The following is a 21556-nucleotide window of genomic DNA, read 5'->3' on the forward strand; positions in this document are numbered from 1 at the left end:
CTCACCGCTCCTCACCACAGCGCACCACTCCTCACCACACCTCACCGCACCCAGCCACAGCTCGTGACAGCTCACCACTCCTTTCCACAGCTGACCACACCTTGCTCCACTTCACCGTAGCTCACCACACCTGAGCACATAATCACCTCACTGCACCTCACCGCAGATTGATTGTGAACGTACGGTACTTTTTCATTTAATGTTGTTCTTCCAAATTGTTATGGTTGATTTAGGGGGGGAGGGGGGGGGCATGGGTGGGGGGGGGTCGCGATTTAGTTCAAGATTTTTTTTTAACCACACCTGCCCCGCCCCCCCACCTCCCGAGTGTAGATGTGCAAGGACCCCTACGAGAGGGTGCCCAGCAGGAACGTGGCCTCCCCGCTACTCAGCGCGCTCGGAGGCAACGACCCCAGCAAGCTGCAGCGCCTGCAGCAGCGCCTCACCGCCCCGCAGGCCCAGGGCGGACCCTGCCCGCCGCCCGCGTTCCCGGCGTACCAAGCGTTTTTCCGAGACTTCATCCTGGTGGCCGACAGGTGAGGGAGCGACGCGGCGTTGGCCTGCCCAGTGTCTTTCCCCGAATTGTACACGTGACCAAAAGTCTGTCCGTCCGTCCGGCGATGGGACGGCACAGGAAGTACAACGCAGCGATAACCGCCGAAGTCGTTAGCTCCAGTAAGAGTTCCTCTTGGACCGCGCGACGGCCTCGGCGTCGCTCGCTCGACTGTCCCCCAGGGCCGCGGCGTGGCCAGTGAATGGCGGGTGCGGCCAAGTGGATTTGTCAACTCGGTGTGCCACTCGTGTTCCGTCGAGTGCCAGCCGTGTGCGATGAGCCTTCTCCGGGTACTTTTTCTATTTTTCCCCTCCCAATTGCAAAATGCTGATTTATAAGGAAGTAGCCTAACTTTCCAAAGCAGGAGCCTCCTGAAAGAGCTTTGAGACTCGGCGAGACTTCGTTGGATAAACAAATATCACCGTGCTCGTTAGTGCCTTGTTTAAAGCAGTTGAGATTAGGTAATCAGTTGGCTCTTCCATGCTTTGAATCCATTGCTCAGCTCGCCTAGACGTTTCGATGTTAATTGCCTGAGCCGCTGTTTGCCGATGATGCTGATGACGACGTTAAGCTTCTGTGTTGACAGTTTTGCGCTGTGCCAGCACCTGATGGATGGCTTGAGGCATCAGATCATGGAGCTGAATGGAGAGTGCATCCTCGGTCCTGATGGGGACTGGGACACCTGTGAACAGGTGCTTCCCCCGGATGCTATCGATTTACATGTGTATGTCCGTGTGTGCGTCAGTGTGTACAACTTCACCACTGATGACGTGCCCCGAACGCTCGTGCTAAACGCGTACAAACATGCGGTCTGCAGCGTCGGTGAATCAAATAGCTTCCCTCCCACGGAGGGTGATCCTAAAGCCGATCAAAGGGCAGTTGAATTTCGCAATTGTTCGCTAGTTGGGGTAATTGTTTATTGTATTCAAGAATTGGCTATTTGCTTCGATGTGGTCTGTCTGGTTTGGTGGTTCCTGTTTACAGCTCTGAAGCAGTGGTAGAAATTGCACATTGCTGTAGCAGGTCTCTCCATAAAAAAACCACTGTTGATTTCCCCATAGTGGTATTTAATTTATCGACCCCGGAGGGTTGATGGGTCGAGTCAAGGCCCAACCAGGATTTTAAACTCGCGACCTTCAGATTGCCGGCCGCTCACTCTACCGCTAAGCCAGTGGTCGGCAACCAAAATAACAAGAAGCGCCATTTCTTTAGAATTTGGTAAAAAAATTAAACTCAATGTTTCAAGAGCGGCAATGCACTGCGGGGAATAACATCACGAAGCAGTCGTTAAAGAGGAGCGCGCAGGTTGCCGACCCCTGTGCTAAGCAACGGAGCCGGTTTTCTTTTTAAACGACAAGGCTGTAAACGCGTTTGCGATCGAACGAAGAGTATGGATGCGTGCGCGGCGAGTGAAACCCAACCGGCGTTGCGCAGGAGTGGAGGGAGCACTTCAAGTCGGTGCTGCTCACTGCGCGACTGCTCGCCAAGTTCCTGGGCCTCATCGCGTTCCTGCCGTACCGGACGCACGACGCGATGCCCACGCAACCCCAGGAGCCCGCGCTGGATCTGCGCGTGCAGGTGTGGGCGGACGGCCCGCGTTCGTTTAGACGTTCACGGTATCTTGGTCGGGGGTCTCAGTCTGGTTCAGGGGTCGGCAGCCTTTCGAAGTGGAGCCACTTTTTTTTTTTGTCTTTGACCAAAATAATTGGAGAGCCGCAGCATCGCACGCAGAGAGAGCGACTTGTACACAAACACAGCAGCGGGTATACAGCAGATGACGACAACACACATTCTGACTTACATAAACATCGCACGCAGAGAGAGCGACTTGTACACAAACACAGCAGCGGGTATACAGCAGATGACGACAACACACATTCTGACTTACATAAACATCGCACGCAGAGAGAGCGACTTGTACACAAACACAGCAGCGGGTATACAGCAGATGACGACAACACACATTCTGACTTACATAAACATCGCACGCAGAGAGAGCGACTTGTACACAAACACAGCAGCGGGTATACAGCAGATGACGACAACACACATTCTGACTTACATAAACATCGCACGCAGAGAGAGCGACTTGTACACAAACACAGCAGCGGGTATACAGCAGATGACGACAACACACATTCTGACTTACATAAACATCGCACGCAGAGAGAGCGACTTGTACACAAACACAGCAGCGGGTATACAGCAGATGACGACAACACACATTCTGACTTACATAAACATCGCACGCAGAGAGAGCGACTTGTACACAAACACAGCAGCGGGTATACAGCAGATGACGACAACACACATTCTGACTTACATAAACATCGCACGCAGAGAGAGCGACTTGTACACAAACACAGCAGCGGGTATACAGCAGATGACGACAACACACATTCTGACTTACATAAACATCGCACGCAGAGAGAGCGACTTGTACACAAACACAGCAGCGGGTATACAGCAGATGACGACAACACACATTCTGACTTACATAAACATCGCACGCAGAGAGAGCGACTTGTACACTAACACAGCAACGGGTATACAGCAGATGACGACAACACACATTCTGACTTACATAAACATCACACGCAGAGAGAGCGACTTGTACACAAACACATCAGCGGGTATACAGCAGATGACGACAACACACATTCTGACTTACATAAACATCACACGCAGAGAGAGCGACTTGTACACAAACACAGCAGCGGGTATACAGCAGATGACGACAACACACATTCTGACTTACATAAACATCGCACGCAGAGAGAGCGACTTGTACACAAACACAGCAGCGGGTATACAGCAGATGACAACAACACACATTCTGACTTACATAAACATCGCACGCAGAGAGAGCGACTTGTACACAAACACAGCAGCGGGTATACAGCAGATGACGACAACACACATTCTGACTTACATAAACATCGCACGCAGAGAGAGCGACTTGTACACTAACACAGCAACGGGTATACAGCAGATGACGACAACACACATTCTGACTTACATAAACATCACACGCAGAGAGAGCGACTTGTACACAAACACAGCAGCGGGTATACAGCAGATGACGACAACACACATTCTGACTTACATAAACATCGCACGCAGAGAGAGCGACTTGTACACTAACACAGCAACGGGTATACAGCAGATGACGACAACACACATTCTGACTTACATAAACATCACACGCAGAGAGAGCGACTTGTACACAAACACATCAGCGGGTATACAGCAGATGACGACAACACACATTCTGACTTACATAAACATCGCACGCAGAGAGAGCGACTTGTACACAAACACATCAGCGGGTATACAGCAGATGACGACAACACACATTCTGACTTACATAAACATCACACGCAGAGAGAGCGACTTGTACACAAACACAGCAGCGGGTATACAGCAGATGACGACAACACACATTCTGACTTACATAAACATCGCACGCAGAGAGAGCGACTTGTACACAAACACAGCAACGGGTATACAGCAGATGACGACAACACACATTCTGACTTACATAAACATCACACGCAGAGAGAGCGACTTGTACACAAACACATCAGCGGGTATACAGCAGATGACGACAACACACATTCTGACTTACATAAACATCACACGCAGAGAGAGCGACTTGTACACAAACACAGCAGCGGGTATACAGCAGATGACGACAACACACATTCTGACTTACATAAACATCGCACGCAGAGAGAGCGACTTGTACACAAACACAGCAGCGGGTATACAGCAGATGACGACAACACACATTCTGACTTACATAAACATCGCACGCAGAGAGAGCGACTTGTACACTAACACAGCAACGGGTATACAGCAGATGACGACAACACACATTCTGACTTACATAAACATCGCACGCAGAGAGAGCGACTTGTACACAAACACATCAGCGGGTATACAGCAGATGACGACAACACACATTCTGACTTACATAAACATCACACGCAGAGAGAGCGACTTGTACACAAACACAGCAGCGGGTATACAGCAGATGACGACAACACACATTCTGACTTACATAAACATCGCACGCAGAGAGAGCGACTTGTACACAAACACAGCAGCGGGTATACAGCAGATGACGACAACACACATTCTGACTTACATAAACATCGCACGCAGAGAGAGCGACTTGTACACTAACACAGCAACGGGTATACAGCAGATGACGACAACACACATTCTGACTTACATAAACATCACACGCAGAGAGAGCGACTTGTACACAAACACATCAGCGGGTATACAGCAGATGACGACAACACACATTCTGACTTACATAAACATCGCACGCAGAGAGAGCGACTTGTACACAAACACATCAGCGGGTATACAGCAGATGACGACAACACACATTCTGACTTACATAAACATCACACGCAGAGAGAGCGACTTGTACACAAACACAGCAGCGGGTATACAGCAGATGACGACAACACACATTCTGACTTACATAAACATCGCACGCAGAGAGAGCGACTTGTACACAAACACAGCAACGGGTATACAGCAGATGACGACAACACACATTCTGACTTACATAAACATCACACGCAGAGAGAGCGACTTGTACACAAACACATCAGCGGGTATACAGCAGATGACGACAACACACATTCTGACTTACATAAACATCACACGCAGAGAGAGCGACTTGTACACAAACACAGCAGCGGGTATACAGCAGATGACGACAACACACATTCTGACTTACATAAACATCGCACGCAGAGAGAGCGACTTGTACACAAACACAGCAGCGGGTATACAGCAGATGACGACAACACACATTCTGACTTACATAAACATCGCACGCAGAGAGAGCGACTTGTACACTAACACAGCAACGGGTATACAGCAGATGACGACAACACACATTCTGACTTACATAAACATCACACGCAGAGAGAGCGACTTGTACACAAACACATCAGCGGGTATACAGCAGATGACGACAACACACATTCTGACTTACATAAACATCACACGCAGAGAGAGCGACTTGTACACAAACACAGCAGCGGGTATACAGCAGATGACGACAACACACATTCTGACTTACATAAACATCACACGCAGAGAGAGCGACTTGTACACAAACACAGCAGCGGGTATACAGCAGATGACGACAACACACATTCTGACTTACATAAACATCGCACGCAGAGAGAGCGACTTGTACACTAACACAGCAGCGGGTATACAGCAGATGACGACAACACACATTCTGACTTACATAAACATCGTAGGCGATGGAATAAACCGAGTCTAATTAGTTTATGTCCCCCTTAGTTATTATTGAACAACGTAGATTGACTGTTGTACATTTTGTCTTCACCAAAACATTCGATAGTGACCCATTTCCTGCCATAATTACGTTTAAAGATTGAAAGTTTTTTTTTTAATGGTTGCTCACAAGGGGACAGTCAAAGTGCCACAGGGGGGCAGTCAAAGAGCCACAAGGGGGGTAGCCAAAGATCTGCAAGGGGGGCAGCCAAAGAGCCGCAGGGGGGCAGCCAAAGAGCCACAGGGGGGCAGTCAAAGAGCCACAGGGGGGCAGTCAAAGAGCCACAGGGGGGCAGTCAAAGATCTGCAAGGGGGCAGTCAAAGAGCCACAGGGGGGCAGACAAAGAGCCACAGGGGGGCAGTCAAAGATCTGCAAGGGGGGCAGCCAAAGAGCCACTGTATGTGGCTCCGGAGCCGCAGGTTGCCAACCCCTGGTCCCGTCTCTGTGTCCGTCTGTGAATTTTATTTGGTCGTTCGCTTAGTCCACTCTGCGTTGTGAGATGTCGTGTGACGGCCGTGCGTTTCCCCACCCACCTGTCAGCTCATCCAATTGGGTCGACTGGGTTCATATTTTTAATATGCACGTACAGTGTAGACAATCGCCATGTTTGGTCTTCCTCGGTGCACTGCAGTCGCTAATGACGTTACTAAATTTGATCTTGGCCTGCATCTCTGATTAGTGGCGACCATCTTGAACAGTTCACAGGCCTTCCCCCTAAGTATTCACTCTAAATTAGGACCTGGTGCGCTCACTACCATCAATACCAGTGCCGAACATCTGAACCAGTCCCCTGGCTTAGGTCGACTCAGCTTAACTGAGTACCTGGAGCAGTGGGGAGACAAAGGCGGCCGGGCATGCTGCCGGTCGCACCACCTCCTCATGTGCCGTAGACGCCTGAAAATAGGTGCTCGCTCGCGGCGTTTGCCCCAACAGCCTGCGTGCATCACACGGGGGTTTTTGTCTCGTGTACGCAGAGCGCCCAGGTGCTGGACGTAGACTCGGCGTTGGGAGAAGCGCGCGGGGCCCGGCGGCTCGTGCTGACGCTGCCGTGGATCATCGAGTTCCTCGGCATGACGGACCGGGGGGCGGCGCGAATGGAGTGCTACGCGCGAGTCTTTCGCTCCTTGCTGCACATTTACAGGCACGTCGCCGCCGCCGGCACGCAGCCGCCGCTCCGGGTCTCGTGGGACACGAGCGTTGGCGCAAAAGCTGATCGGGGTGCAAACACGTGCCCGCCGATCTGTGCTTTTCCCTCTCTGCTGCCCGCCCCGTGTGACGTAATCTTCCTCCGGGTATACGCAATGAGCGGCCTACATCGGTGCTCAAGAGACGTTCGGATAAATACGCACGTACACGTGTGTGTACGTTGAACTTCTTTCGCTCCGTACGTAGGCAGCCGTGCTAAACGGAGGTGCGGGAGCATCTTTGCGGAAGAGCATTCGGTGACAATTGGGCCTTGCCTCATGGCGCCGACTCGACTGTGCACGCCGTAAATCCGCCTTTATTTTTATTACTACACTCTTTTAGCAGAGTGAGCGTGTTGTAGGGGACAGTCGTCATATAGGGGGTGACTTCATGATATCTCACGGCTCTTTGTTAGTGCTTCCCAACTAAAGTTGAAAGCGATTACACATTAGCTCTGTCTGTCTTGTCTGTCTGCCTGTATGTCCATCTGTCTGTAATGGAGAAGGGGGGGGGGCACAATAACGTAAAGATGACCCAAAATGACCCAAACGTGGGTGTAATATTGCCTTACTATTAAAGACTTACCATGGGGAAACTGGCCAAAATCGGTCGGAGGGTTTTCCAAAACCTGGAAGGCAAAAACCTGTGCAAAAAGCACCTGACTAGGCCTCCCGGCTCTGCGGAAGGCTGATGCGCAAGCTCCCCAGCAGAGCCGCTTTGCCCCGTGGTCTCATCGCGGCCCAGGGATGGACGTACACCGTTTTCTGCGTGCCAGGTGTCAGCACGACTGTTATTATGGGTAATTAAAAATTAAATTAATCTGAAGGCAAACACATGTCAGAATGCGTCACAGAATCCATGCGCAAGCGTGCCTTTTCTTCCTTGTCCGGTTTTAAATATATAGATATGATCGATAGCTTTTATTTATATCAGCAGGAAAGACCCAAGAAGCTGTTACGCTCCATGATTTCATGGGCGCCCTGCGACGGTTTCAGATGTTATAGAGTACAGAACTTAGTAAAAGTTGTGGTTACATAGGTTGCAATACAAACAGCAAGTAGCATCGGTACGTGCTTACTGTGATGGCGATCTAACAGTCGTTCCACAATACAGGTGTTTTCGGTTAGATCGTGTAAATATATAAATGTGTCGTTAAACCCGCCACCACCCGACACAGCCAATTAGTAAGGTTTGTCACGTAAACAGAACATGCAAATTCGTCACTAGTACAGCACACCGGTGTGCTGGAGAGCAAAGCCACAACATTTACAATCTGAGTACGACGTTTCGCCAGTAATTACAACTAGCTTCATCAGGCGACAGCCAGATTTGTGGCTTTCCTGTGGGTGAGAAGTCTGCAACGTAATTAATTGTCTCGCTCGAATGGGATAACAACACTCACTAGTGTTGTTGTCTTGACTGCTCCTCCAGGTGTCTTGTGCTGGAGCCCAGCGAGGCCTGCGGCCTTAACCGCATGTTGCTGCTACTGCTGCTGGGATGGTTGTTCCAGGTACAAAGACTAAACACCGTTAACTATTTTTATCACGGGACTTTTTATTTGACAGTATCAAAGTATGAAAAATAAAAATAGGTCTTACCCTTTTTGTCAATACAACAGTAGGTGTTAAGATGTTCAAACACAAAATAGATACCTTTTTGCAAGGAATCAAGTCTGCATTAACCACACAATGTACTTGTGGTGAACATGCATCGTTTTTGAAACTGATTGGCCTACACCAGAGACAGCCTTCTCCATGGCCTCATCTCACCAATGTCAGAACAGAGAACAATGCCAAAAGGCAAACATCAACAAGGCAACGTACGAATCAGAGTATATTTAGCTCGGGGTGAGCTGATCTAGGTATCTATTTGGCGTCTGAACATCCTAACACCTACTGTTGTATTGCCAGAAAGGGTAAAACCTCTATATATTACTATTTTTATTTTACCAGGTAAGGCCCACTGAGCTATGTACCTCTTTTTCAGAAGCTCCCTGGCCACAAATGATAGCTCAACGTCGAGATTTATAGCAGCAGCCCCAAATACTCAAAACGCATGGTGATTCCAAATGTGGAAGGGAAAACGGGAGGACCTGGAAAAATGTCTACACGACCACGGGGAGAACATGCAAACTCCAAATATACCGGTGTCAGAGTTGGGATCGAACCCACGACCTCCTGCATACCAGGCGAGGTAGTTAACATCTCGCCACCACGGCACCCAGTCATTTGTGAGCAAGCTGGGACTATCAACTCACTGTACTTGAGAACCTGCTTTAATCACGGGCAGCCGCCAGGATTCGAACCTCCGATCTCAGCCGTGCCAACCTCTGAGCCACTGGGCCCCACCTCAATTAAAATTAGATTTTTACACACCCGCGATACACGCTTTGAATTGTGTGCGTGAGAATTGGGACACGTGATTAATATATGTTGTACGTAATTATCCATAATATCGTTTTTTTGGGTTAGATCGCGTAAATATAAATGTGTCGTTGAACCCGCCACCACCCGACACAGCCAATCAGTAAGGTTTGTCACGTAAACAGAACGTGGCCAATTCATTACTAGTAGAGCACACCGGTGTGTTGGAGAGCAAATCCACAACATTTAGCCAAAAAAACCCTATATTATGGATATTTGTCACAAAAGCCTACGTGTTAAACTATACGTAATTATCTTCTTTGGTTCTTTCGGTAAAGTCACGTAGAATGAGAATAAAACAATAAATTGATAAAATAAAATAACACAATAAAATTCTCACGACATTTCGGCCACAACACAAGCGGCCTTCATCAGGTGAAGGGACGAGACTGTCTGGAGACAGTCTGGAAACAGTCTCGTCCCTTCACCTGATGAAGGCCGCTTGTGTTGTGGCCGAAACGTCGTGAGAATATTATTGTGTTATTTTATTTTATCAATTTATTGTTTTATTCTCATTCTACGTGACTTTACCGAAAGAACCAAAGAAGATGAGTCCTTGCAGTCACGAAAGCTTTAAATCGAAATTTAGACGTAATTAGTTAACTGGACTCCCTGCAGCCACTAGAGGCGCTTACCATTCTCGTATCGTTTTAAAGAGATAGAGAAAATCGTTGCTTGATCGCGACTCCGAATCATGGCAACTCGAATGTCACAGGCCCACTCGCCAGTGTCGCTCTGCCTCATATGCATTTGCTCTACCTAGGTACCGTCGTTTCCTGAAGAAGTCTTCTTTGCCGAGTTACCGCAGAGCGTGCTGGAAGACCCAAGCGGAGGAGGCCTGGTGGGTACCATGACACTGCGTCTACCACCATCCACAAGCTAGCAACTGTTACATCATGCAGTGACTTCTTGATATACCGTGCAAATTCAGGGTGTGGGGTACCCTAGTATACCTGCTTTTCCATCAGAACGCTGTTGTCTCCACCGGGTCTACAACGTTGCATGCGTCTCTGTCTGCCTCTCGTCTGTCCCAGGACACGCTGCCACTCGTCGACCAGCAGCTGCTCTTCACTTGCTGCCCATACATTGGTAATGTCTCTTCCGCCAAACACAAGGCTTCAGCAACAGCCACCACCACCCCTTTCTCACAATCTCTATGTGTCGTCTGTACATCAAAAACTTAACTATAATAAAACATCACGTTGTAACATTTCCTCTAATCTGGAAGGGGAGGGATTGAATCGTTACATGCCAACTGGGTGACGAGTGGCTGGGTGGTGAGTGACGAGTTTAATGTGTGGCTGGGTGATGGGTGGCTGGGTGATGTGGGTGATGTGTGGCTGGGTGATGGGTGGCTGGGTGATGAGTGGCTGGATGATGTGGGTGATGTGTGGCTGGGTGATGTGTGGCTGGGTGATGTGTGGCTGGGTGATGTGTGGCTGGGTGATGGGTGGCTGGCTGATGAGTGGCTGGGTGATGAGTGGCTGGGTGATGAGTGGCTGGGTGATGAGTGGCTGGCTGATGAGTGGCTGGCTGATGAGTGGCTGGCTGATGAGTGGCTGGGTGATGTGGGTAATGGGTGGCTGGGTGATGTGGGTGATCGGTGGCTGAGTGATGAGTGGCTGGGTGATGAGTGGCTGGGTGATGTGGGTGATGAGTGGCTGGCTGATGGGTGGCTGGGTGATGAGTAGCTGGGTAACGATGATGGCAACGAGGGTTTCTCCCGTTGCTGCAGGGGAACTGCGCAGGCTTCTGGCCACGTCACTCGGGGGAGGCACCGGGAGGAATGGCGGGTTCATCCGCAAGATTAACCCCACCGCCATGGAGCCGTCGGTCGGGCTTTCCCAGCGACATACGCAGGTACGTGCGCAGCATTAACGGCTGTGTTCGGCGAGGGGCTGGTATGTGTCTGTGTGTGCGCGAACGCTCGGGTGCGGCAGTGCAGCGGTTCGCGCCGCGCTACGAACCCGGCGGCCCGAGTTCGTTTTTCGCACTCCCAGCCAGCATCGGTGACGAATAAATGTGATCCGGGTATGGGGCCTCCCCTACTAACCTGGGCGGTGTGTCAAAAAAACAGCATTCGGGAGCCCGTTATAGTGGCCAACCACCCTCTCCGTATGCCGGAGGGGGTGCTCGCTAAGAGCACCTGACGTCAACAGTCTCTTAAAGGCTACACGGCGGGGGCAGGGGACCCTTTGTCTTTATACACCGAACGAGTGAATGAGCGAGCGAGTGATTGCCCCCTTGCAGACGGAGCTGGAGCAGGCGTTTTTCCACAATCTCCCGGCTTCCCTGAAGCGCACGGTGGAGTTTGTGGCCGAGCGGACCTGCTCCAACTGCGTCAAGCACATCCGGTGAGAGGCGATACGACAGAGCGACAGAAGTGAACCCCGAAGTGGAGTTGAACCCACGTGTGTTGAACCCACGTGTGTTGAACCCACGTGTGTTGAACCCACGTGTGTTGAACCCACGTGTGTTAAATTGTGTGTGTGCGCGGTCGCGGTGCGGTTCGCGCACTGCGCTATGAACCCGGCGACCCGAGTTTGATTCCCGCTCAAGGACAACACCAGTGACAATTATTTGAACCGGTCCTAGGCTTCCCCTAGGTCGACTCGGCCTCAATTGAGCACCTGGTGCAATGTGTAAACATCGCCACTAGGGAGATAAAAGCGGCCGGGCGTGGTGCTAGCCAGCCACCCCCTCTAGTGCCGTTCCGGCCTTCATAGGTGCTCGCTAACAGCACTTACCCCAACAGTCCGTTAAGGCTATATGGGGGATGTTTTTTGTTTTTTTTTGTGTGCGCGCAGGGAATATTTCTGACCGAATGTGCGTGCGACCAAATCAGGCGCCCTTAACCAAAGCACCCGGAGAGCACCCAATGTCATCAGATCTCGGGAGCTAAGCGGGGTTGAGCTTGGATAGTGGATAGATGGGCGACCACTGTGCACAGACAGGTTGCCATAGGCCACTGAAGGGATGTCCCAGCGGGATGCTGCTCCCCGCCTTTACCAAGTTGCGCTGACGAGCGTGGTGAAGTACGGTCAAATAACCCCCATGTCGCGCGCGGCGTGGACAGGCCTTACGTCCAGCAGTGGATTGATAAAAAAGGGGCGATACATGCACGTGTATGTGTGTACTATGTTTGTTGTCTTTCTCCCGCACCTCCGGTTAGCACGGTTGGCTACGCACGGTGCGAAGGAAGCGCAACGTACATACATACTAGGGGTGCGTTGCTAATTTTTGTCAAAATCCAATGTGATGTCATGGGAATAAGAATTTTATTTATACTGGAGGAATCCGATGAGCTATAAAGCTCTTTTTCACAGATGTCCAGTAGTTTCACAGATGTCCAGTAAGCGACCCAGCGGTGGTGCGCCGTGCGTGCAACGCAGCGCACCAGAGCAGGAGAGGCAACGCCGTGCGGCGTATTCGGGGCTGTAGAGAGCGAGCGAGAGAGAGAGCGAGAGTGAACGAGCGATAGAGAGAGAGAGTGATAGATAGTGATAGAGAAAGAGAATGACAGAGAAAGCGAACGAGAGAGAGAAAGTGATAGAGTGATAGAAAGAGAGCGAGAGAGAGCGATAGCGAGTGAGCGAGCGCGAGGTGTCACTCTGCGTGTGCCGCAGAGCGACGCTGCTCGCGGGCCTGGTGGAGGAGGGGGAGGCTCGCGTGTCGGCGCTGGCGGGCGGCGTCCCCGCCGACCTGACGCTGCAGGACGTGTGCACGCAGCTGTCCGGACAGGGCACCGCGGCGGCGCTGGACGCTGCGCAGCGGTGAGTGCACGGGGCGCTGCCGACACCGCGAATCGCCACCGCCGGGTGGCGCTCGTGGCCGCGTGCGTGTACTTTTAAGTTCTTCTGCGCCGTATGTAGCCAAGCGCGCTAATCGGAGGTGCGGGGGCAAGGACAACAAACTAAACACGAAGAGCAGTTCTCAAGAAATTCGTTTTGAGTTTGCACGTGGCTGCCTGTAATCCGGTACTGTGGAGGCAGCGACGGGGGTTGGTGGATCGCCGCATAAATTGGGGCGGTTGGCTACATACGGTGCGAAAGAAGTTCAACATACATACTTAAATGTTGTAGCTTTGCTCTCCAACACACCGGTGTGCTGTACTAGTAACGAACTGGCACGTTCTGTTACGTGACAAACCTTACTGATTGGCTGTGTCGGGTGGTGGCGCGGGTTTAACGACACATTTATATATTTACGTGACCTAACCCAAAAGAACCTGTATTATGGACACATACTTAAATGTTGGAAACTCCCTTCACGCGGATGTCCAGGAGGGACCCGTGGTACAGCAAACTGAACTCTTGATATATCTGTATGGGATAGAGTGTTGCCCTTTCTCATAGGTGGGTCCTGATTTCCTCCCACGTGTAGACTCATTACTTGGGCGATCACACCTCAATATACCTATAGAACCGCAAAGCTTGGGCAGTGGCTGCCTTCAGGCTTGTCTGTGGTTCCTCGTACCTCCGGGTCGTTTTCTGTCTTTTAGAACAAGCGCATTACAAAGTTACATGATGCATTATTAAACAAGGAAGAACAATCATGTATACGCATCATCATCACTGTCCATAGGTGTCCACTGCATATTTTGTCATTTGCGTCCACTTTCCTCTGTCTTGTGCCAAGATGTTCCAAGTAGTGGCCACATCTTTCTGGCACCGATCTTTTATGTCGTCATGGTCGTCGTCGTGAAGCCATTCTCTGCGCGAGGTCTTCCTTTATTTCTGGTTCCTTCCATTTTTCCCGAACAACAACACACTTTTAAATTTCTTGTTGTTGTCCATCCTACTACACGTGTGTCCAAATCGTGCCAGTTTCCTTCTCATCGCTACCTGCATCATCATCACGTCGTCTTTTTCTCTGTGCAACTTTTTCTTACTTCTACATTTGTCACTCTTTAGGTCCAGCTGAGATGCAGTATTCTTCTGTAGCAATACAGTGCCAATATCCTATCTCTGTTGGTCTTTTTTTAATGCTCAAGTGTTCCGTAATATTGCAACACGACATCGCTGCTGGCGACTCCGAATCAAAAGCATTCAAGATCAAAAACATGGAATTAATTGGAATTGTAAAACAAAGAATAATGCTACGAGTTTTTTGTTGTTTAATCACGCAGGCGGCTGAAACCTCAGCAGTGCTGGCATATTGTCTTGTGTGACGTGGCCATTATGAGCCCCGTGAGCCACGCGGCCACTTCAGCGCACGCAATACTTAAAGCGGGGTGTGGGGAACCTACAACCCCCGGCTTCACTTCTCACGGCCCGCGGTCTCATGAGGCCCGCCACTTCGAAACGCCCCACAAAATGACGCAATCCATCACTGCGGGCATCTTGGCCGCGCTTATCGGGTGCTAGGGGGCAGTATTTTTGGCCTCGCAAAACACCTTCCCGTCCCTGTGAAGGGTCCGCGAATATTCGGTCGACACTTGAGCACGATTTTCCCACACTATCGTTGGATAACGCGAAGGTGCGTGCTCACGCTTCACAAGCACTTCGAATGTATGTTTTGGCGCACAGGAACGAGTTGATTCCCCACATCCGACTTAAAGGAAGATGGCAACGAAACAAGAAAGATAAATGCCCATATGCATGGATTCCAAGTTTTGGGCAACCCTTTGATTTGCTTGACTGGCCCGCAACTTGACGATGAAGTTTATTTCATATGGGGCCATCTTTGTGAAGTTACCGTGCCCTCCCGTTACCGCCAGTCAGACGGACGAACAAACGGATGGAGCTAATGCATGAAACATTTTAGCCTTGGTCGGAGAGCATTAAAATTGCGTAGCTCTTGCAGCTACATACGTGCGCGTACCTGTCTGACTCCACCCTGTCTTGTCGCCCTTACGCGACAGATTCTGCGCGACCAAGGCACCCCAGGTGATGCGGCTGCTGCTACCCGAAGAGCTGTCCCCCCAGGTGAGTTGAGAGGTCACGAGCGAAAAAGGTCACGTCCTGGCCGTCGGCGTGATTTGTTTCGCGAATGCCATTTCACGCGACTTCCCGCAGTCAAAAGACCAGATACATATACAAAATATGTATATATAGATACAATAAATAAATGTTCCTTGAGTGGACGTCAGCCCACATAGCCACGGAGCCACTGTGCAGCGTCCTCCTCCAGCACATGCATGGCAATCAGTCCGCCCGGCACGCCCTTACGGACTTCACAGCCGAAGACGATTGTGCCCCATTGGTCCTCCTGCTCCGCGCATTCACACGGTAGTGGGGCTGCCGCGGAGCACGGAACCCATCGATGTTCGGAAGCAGCAACACACACTCCCTGGTCACACCGGAAGCGGTTTAACTGCCCCCGTTGGCGCTTTGTGAGGTAAAACCCAGGCATCTGGACGGACGGATCACTTATGAGCCGGAGTGATGAAATACCACATTGCGATAGCGGCAGACGTCCACGCATGCCTGTAATCCAACGCCGTGCTGGCGGGGGTGGTGTGAGGGGGGCGGAGTGGATCATCGTGGGTACAGTAAAAACTTGGATTGCGAGCATAATTCGTTCCGGAAACATGTTTGTAATCCAGAGCACTCGTATATCAAAGCGAATTTCCCCATAAGAAATCATGGAAACTCAGATGATTCGTTCCACAACCCAAAAATATTCATATAAAAATTATTAATAGAAAATACCTTGGTATATTTTTATTATTTAAATTTAATATAAAGTAATAAAAATTATTAATTACATTTAATCGTGGCTGGTGTTAGGGAGACGAGAGAGAGGAGAGGAGGAGGCCATTGTTGCAGTACAGTTACTAAAGACCAGTCACTACACTTGGACACAAAATAAAAAAAAAATGCTTTACGCACACACACACGTGGTCACAACACTACAATACTGTAGTAAACAGTATACGCTCGCACAGATGTTGACTATGCGAGTGAGGCACGCCGACTGAGACCGAGCATGGGAGACGATGACCCACAATCCCACAGCGAGAGAGAGAAGAACCATCAGCTCAGTTGTGATCACGTGACGCTCGGCAGACAGCGTATACGTACTGCTCGTATTGCAAGACCTCGCTCGTTTATGAAATTACTCGCAATCCAAGGTTTTACTGTATATCATGTGCACCAAACACCCAGCCGTCATGTCTATGAAGTGGCTAGTAGGAGGCAGTACAGCAAATAAGTTGCTGGCCTATTTGTGCACACCTCTTGTAGCTATGGTTAGCTCTCCATTATCCGTGGACGGATGATCCAGGTTACGGATTAACCGTGCCTGCGGATAAAATGTGTAAAAAATGTCGATGCAGGCAGCTGGTTTAGTCGTGAGTAGTTGGTTGTCAGTGACTGTGAGCTCACGTGACCGCAGCCTGAGAACGCGTCGGAGAGCAGCAGCTGCTGTTGTTGTTCTGCTTGCAGGTGGTGAGCACTGCTGCCGACATCGTTGTCCGATTGGCGCAGGAGAAAGCCGCCCAGTGGCTCAACAGCAACGTTGACAGTGAGTCGCTCTCCTCCACAGTGAGCTCTTTGTTTAGCCGCGTAGCAATTAGCCACGAGCAGGGACAGTTACTTGATTGTGGAATAAACGACAATAAAAAAGTTATTCATTTTACTTCTTTCATATGATGGTCGATGCAGCAACATCGCCACCTACTGGCGGATGATACTGGTCTGTTACTCATTGCCCCATTGTGATAGCCTTGCACTATAAGTATTGCACGAATATCAATCATTCGCATTCCTGATCATCACTTATTATTATTTGTACGCATCATCATCAATGCTGCGGTGAGTCTTAGCGTCTCACCGTGACACATTGCCTCGCGGGTGTCCCGTGTGGCCGCGCGGCTGGCAGAGCTCCTGCGCAAAGCGTTGAGGAGCCGAGTGGACGGACCGCTCAAGTCCGCTTCGTACAGCTCGACCAGCGAGCCGAGTCGCGATGGCTCCAGCGTCCGCGCGTGCCCGGCAGCCTGCAGCCATGCCAACCCCTTGCCGTCGCTTGTCCTCACGCAGCTCAAGGCAAGCCGCCGCCCACTCTGATCCTCTCCGATGCTTTCACCTCCACAGCTGGAGGGAGTTGCGCTGCCTCGGTCCTGGCACGGCTTTGGTATCGGGTGCCTCTTCTTCCACTGTAATTCCGAGGCCTGCCAGGGCTGTGCCGAGTCAGCCTTTGCATGGCTTTGGAGACTCCCAATGATGTCTCACGCAATGGATGAATCGAGACTCGTTTAGATGATACGGTGTTGCTGTGCTGTCCTCAGTGTACTGTGTAATCTTTGCTATGATTCCTACGGATATCGTCATATTACCCGCTTCATTACCCAATGCATTCGTAACTGTTTTTTTGAACGCTTGCAGGACAAACAATGAATAGTAAGCTCACTGCTCTTCTAATGTGCAGTTGTGCGAGGATGCGTGACATGTCTGCCACCTAGTGGCAGAGTCTGGAGTCAAAACAATTTTGTGTTACCCACGTCACAGTCCATTTTTCACCGCGTAGCTTTTTGCCAAACCTGTTCCGACATAGGTTACAGAAATTTTCGATCGTCCCTTTGCTTATTGAAACTGCCCTTGTCATTGAATGCGCGTGTCCACGTGCGCGTTGGGAATCGTTCACGTGTGTGTGCCCGCGCGTGTGCCCGCGCGTGTGTGGGGGGGTCGGAGCCACGGGTTCGTCTTCTCGACAGGACTTGCTGTGTGTGACGGTGGCCCCGAGCTGCGAGGACGCTGCCGTCACCGAGGAAACAATCTTGGAGCTCGTGAGAAGCCTCCACGGATCTCTGCAATGTAAAAAGGTAGTTCTGAGCGTGCACTTTCGTCTGGTCACCTTCATTTTTAGTAGTAGGGCTTTCACGACCAATATTATCCACAATAAGAGGCTTTTTTTGGGTTGGATCGCGTAAATGTGTCGCCTGATGAGGCTGGTTGTTGTTGTAAATTACCGGCGAAACATCACGGTACTCGAATTGTTAATGTTGTAGCGGGTTTACTGTCCAACACACACGCGGTGTGCTGAACGAGTAACTAATTAGCGAAGCAACATCATAGTCGTTCTGTACTGTACTTCTATGCTCCCACACATCCACGCTCCTCGCGTACGCCAAACCGCACTCGACCTGCGCGACCAACTGAGGTCAAATGAGGCCTGCGACCCGCTCAGTGTGGGGACACCCCACGCCAGCGGTGTATTTTACACGACGCTGTGACGTTTTTGTGTTGCAGTATTTGTCACCAACGGTAGAGAAGGCGTTTGCTCAGTACGCGGTGGAACTTGCCGCTGCTATTGGTGAGTACATTATTACCCGTTGTTAGGAAGCCACTTTTAAATCTAGATTGAAAACTCGCTTCTTTAGAACTGCTTTTTGTGTTTAGTTTGTTGTCCTTAACCCGCACCTCCAATAGCGCAGTTGGCAACGTACAGTGCGAAAGAAGTTCAACGTATATACATCCTGCATTGTGGTGTTCAAGTGCTATTGTCTTACGTTTGAATTTAAACAGATGCCATCTAATTAACCAGCTTGTCCATTGTTTGATAAAAAATATATACTTTTAAATTCGTTGTGGAGCTTTGTTATTCCCCCATACACATGGTGGTTTCTCTGGCCTCCCACACGGAAGGCAAACGCAAACACTGGACAAAAATAAAAATATACTTTTGTTAATCCAGCCTGTTCCCCTATAACGCGTTCCTGAAGAACACCGCGTAATGGAAAAATCATGTAATAAATAATATAGGGGGTAAAGCACAGTCCGCAATAACACGTGAGATGCGTACGCAGGCCGAACAAAGACCGAGGCGCGTGGGTAGCATCGAGAAGCATCCAGCAGCATCCCACTGGCTCGTGCGATGCTACGCCGAGGCAGCCGTACGACCGCTGATTCCTACTCGCGCGACGTTGTTCCATTCGCTCGATCGCGTTATATCCAATTCGCATCCGCTTCGTAAAAATGCGTTTCCTAATACATTAATCGTGTTGTATCCAATTCGCGTTATGAAAACTGGCGGCATTATAGAACAGACTGTATTTGTGATGTTTTTTTTATTCGGACCGTGACACCGAAATACAACGGGCCTGCTCTTGCGAATGTCAGGGGATCTTTAACGTCCACTGTGATGCAGACGGTACATTGTATTAAACACCGCAGTAATAACCGGGGCGGCCTGCTGGATTCAAACCAGGAACCCCGACAACGAGCGGCGAATGCGCGACAGCTGGGCCGTGACATCACCGCCTCAATCGGGTTGTGTTATGAGAATGGGTATCCCAGTATTTCGCAAACACAACGGTAAATGTCAACGTGAGTTGTGTCCAGCCTTTGACAGAGTGCTGAACGAGAGCCCTGCTGTGGACTGCTGGGAGGAGAGCACGCGCAGGCTGCTGGGAGCTCTGCAGGGCGTCTGGACCGAGTTCTCAATGCAACCCCCATTCCACCTCCTCCTGTCCAACAAAAATGTCTCTTACCTGCACTCGGCCACAGACAAGAAGGTTTGTTCACATCTGTACTTTCATAGCTATTTATGTCAATACTTGACACCGATAAATGTCGTGCTCGATTATATAAATGTTGTGGGTTTACTCTCCCAACACACCAGTGTGCTGTAGTAACTAATCGGCATGTTTTGTTTACTCTTACACCCCACCCCTCACCACCACCCCCTTGTCCCCTCTAACACCCCACCTCTCACCACTCCAACCCTAACCATCCCACCGCTCACCACCACCCCCTCGTCCCCTCTAACACCCCACCGTTCACCACCCTCCCCACCCGACACTACAGCGCTGCTGCTGGGCACTGCTCCACTTGTCGCGGCAACTGGTGGCGGGGAGGCTGCTCGTTGAGAGCGAGCTGGTGGCGAGGTGGGACGCTTTGCTGGAAGACCTTCCTCCGGAGGTAACCGACCAACGTGATGAGCGGGGGAACCCACCGGGTTGTATCGAGGGCTTGGAAACCGACATTTTTTAAATTTTGTATCACAGGTCAATATTAATCTACAAGACAAAAAAGCGTTTTTAAACAGCTGGATGGTGGCGTCGCTTTCAAGTGTTTAAGTGGTGCAACTGCACCGGTTCCCACAGGCCTGGAGGAGAGGTCCTGCCCAGGCACCGTGCTCCAAAGGCGGGGGGAATTAGGAACATGGACCCTAATTTCATTCCTCGTACCGGGGCCCATGCCGGCAATGCCACACCCCACTGCAGCTAAGCGCAGTGGCCTAGCTACGCGTAGAGGCTGTGTATCCCGCGCTGTGCCACACGAGTCCGAAGCTTGGCTAGTGAGCAAAAATAAGGTTTAAATAAAGTTAAGCTCAGGCACGTCATAATTATTACGCTGAAGTGACACCACGGTCATGCCACTCGTACATTTCAATGTCTGTGAAGGGATGTCACTCGTGCTATGCATTTAAAGCGTCGGTGGGGGACCTATGGCCCACGACTTAATGTTACAGTGAGGGAAAAAAGTATTTGATCCCCTGCTGATTTTGTACGTTTGCCCACTGACAAAGAAATGATCAGTCTATAATTTTAATGGTAGGTTTATTTGAACAGTGAGAGACGGAATAACAACCAAATCCAGAAAAACGCATGTCAAAAATGTTATGAATTGATTTGCATTTTAATGAGAGAAATAAGTATTTGACCCCTCTGCAAAACATGACTTAGTACTTGATGGCAAAACCCTTGTTGGCAATCACAGAGGTCAGACGTTTCTTGTAGTTGGCCACTAGGTTTGCACACATCTCAGGAGGGATTTTGTCCCACTCCTCTTTGCAGATCTTCTCCAAGTCATTAAGGTTTCGAGGCTGACGTTTGGCAACTCGAACCTTCAGCTCCCTCCACAGATTTTCTATGGGATTAAGGTCTGGAGACTGGCTAGGCCACTCCAGGACCTTAATGTGTTTCTTCTTGAGCCACTCCTTTGTTGCCTTGGCCGTGTGTTTTGGGTCATTGTCATGCTGGAATGCCCATCCACAACCCATTTTCAATGCCCTGGCTGAAAAAAGGAGGTTCTCACCCAAGATTTGACGGTACATGGCCCCGTCCATCGTCCCTTTGATGCGGTGAAGTTGTCCTGTCCCCTTAGCAGAAAAACACCCCCA

The 21556-nt window shown here is 50.3% G+C and overlaps 1 protein-coding gene across 1 annotated transcript in view; it reads left to right on the forward strand.

The window, feature by feature from the left end:
- The window catches only part of CDAN1 (codanin 1), a 31404-nt gene that overhangs the window by 7492 nt on the left and 2356 nt on the right, over window positions 1-21556 (forward strand). Inside the window, exons 10-26 of the mRNA XM_032974340.2 lie at window positions 331-533; window positions 1137-1242; window positions 1985-2128; window positions 6857-7023; window positions 8499-8577; window positions 10254-10331; window positions 10525-10579; window positions 11226-11350; window positions 11741-11844; window positions 13117-13263; window positions 15354-15417; window positions 16879-16957; window positions 17315-17478; window positions 18147-18254; window positions 18682-18745; window positions 19774-19946; window positions 20239-20352. Coding sequence (XP_032830231.1) covers window positions 331-533; window positions 1137-1242; window positions 1985-2128; window positions 6857-7023; window positions 8499-8577; window positions 10254-10331; window positions 10525-10579; window positions 11226-11350; window positions 11741-11844; window positions 13117-13263; window positions 15354-15417; window positions 16879-16957; window positions 17315-17478; window positions 18147-18254; window positions 18682-18745; window positions 19774-19946; window positions 20239-20352 — 1974 coding nt within the window. The remainder of the gene's footprint in view (window positions 1-330; window positions 534-1136; window positions 1243-1984; window positions 2129-6856; window positions 7024-8498; window positions 8578-10253; window positions 10332-10524; window positions 10580-11225; window positions 11351-11740; window positions 11845-13116; window positions 13264-15353; window positions 15418-16878; window positions 16958-17314; window positions 17479-18146; window positions 18255-18681; window positions 18746-19773; window positions 19947-20238; window positions 20353-21556) is intronic.

The sequence above is a fragment of the Petromyzon marinus genome, chromosome 53 (genome assembly GCF_048934315.1).
Source record: "Petromyzon marinus isolate PM22_M1 ecotype Great Lakes invasive population chromosome 53, UKy_Petmar_22M1.pri1.0, whole genome shotgun sequence".
NCBI lineage: Eukaryota > Metazoa > Chordata > Hyperoartia > Petromyzontiformes > Petromyzontidae > Petromyzon > Petromyzon marinus.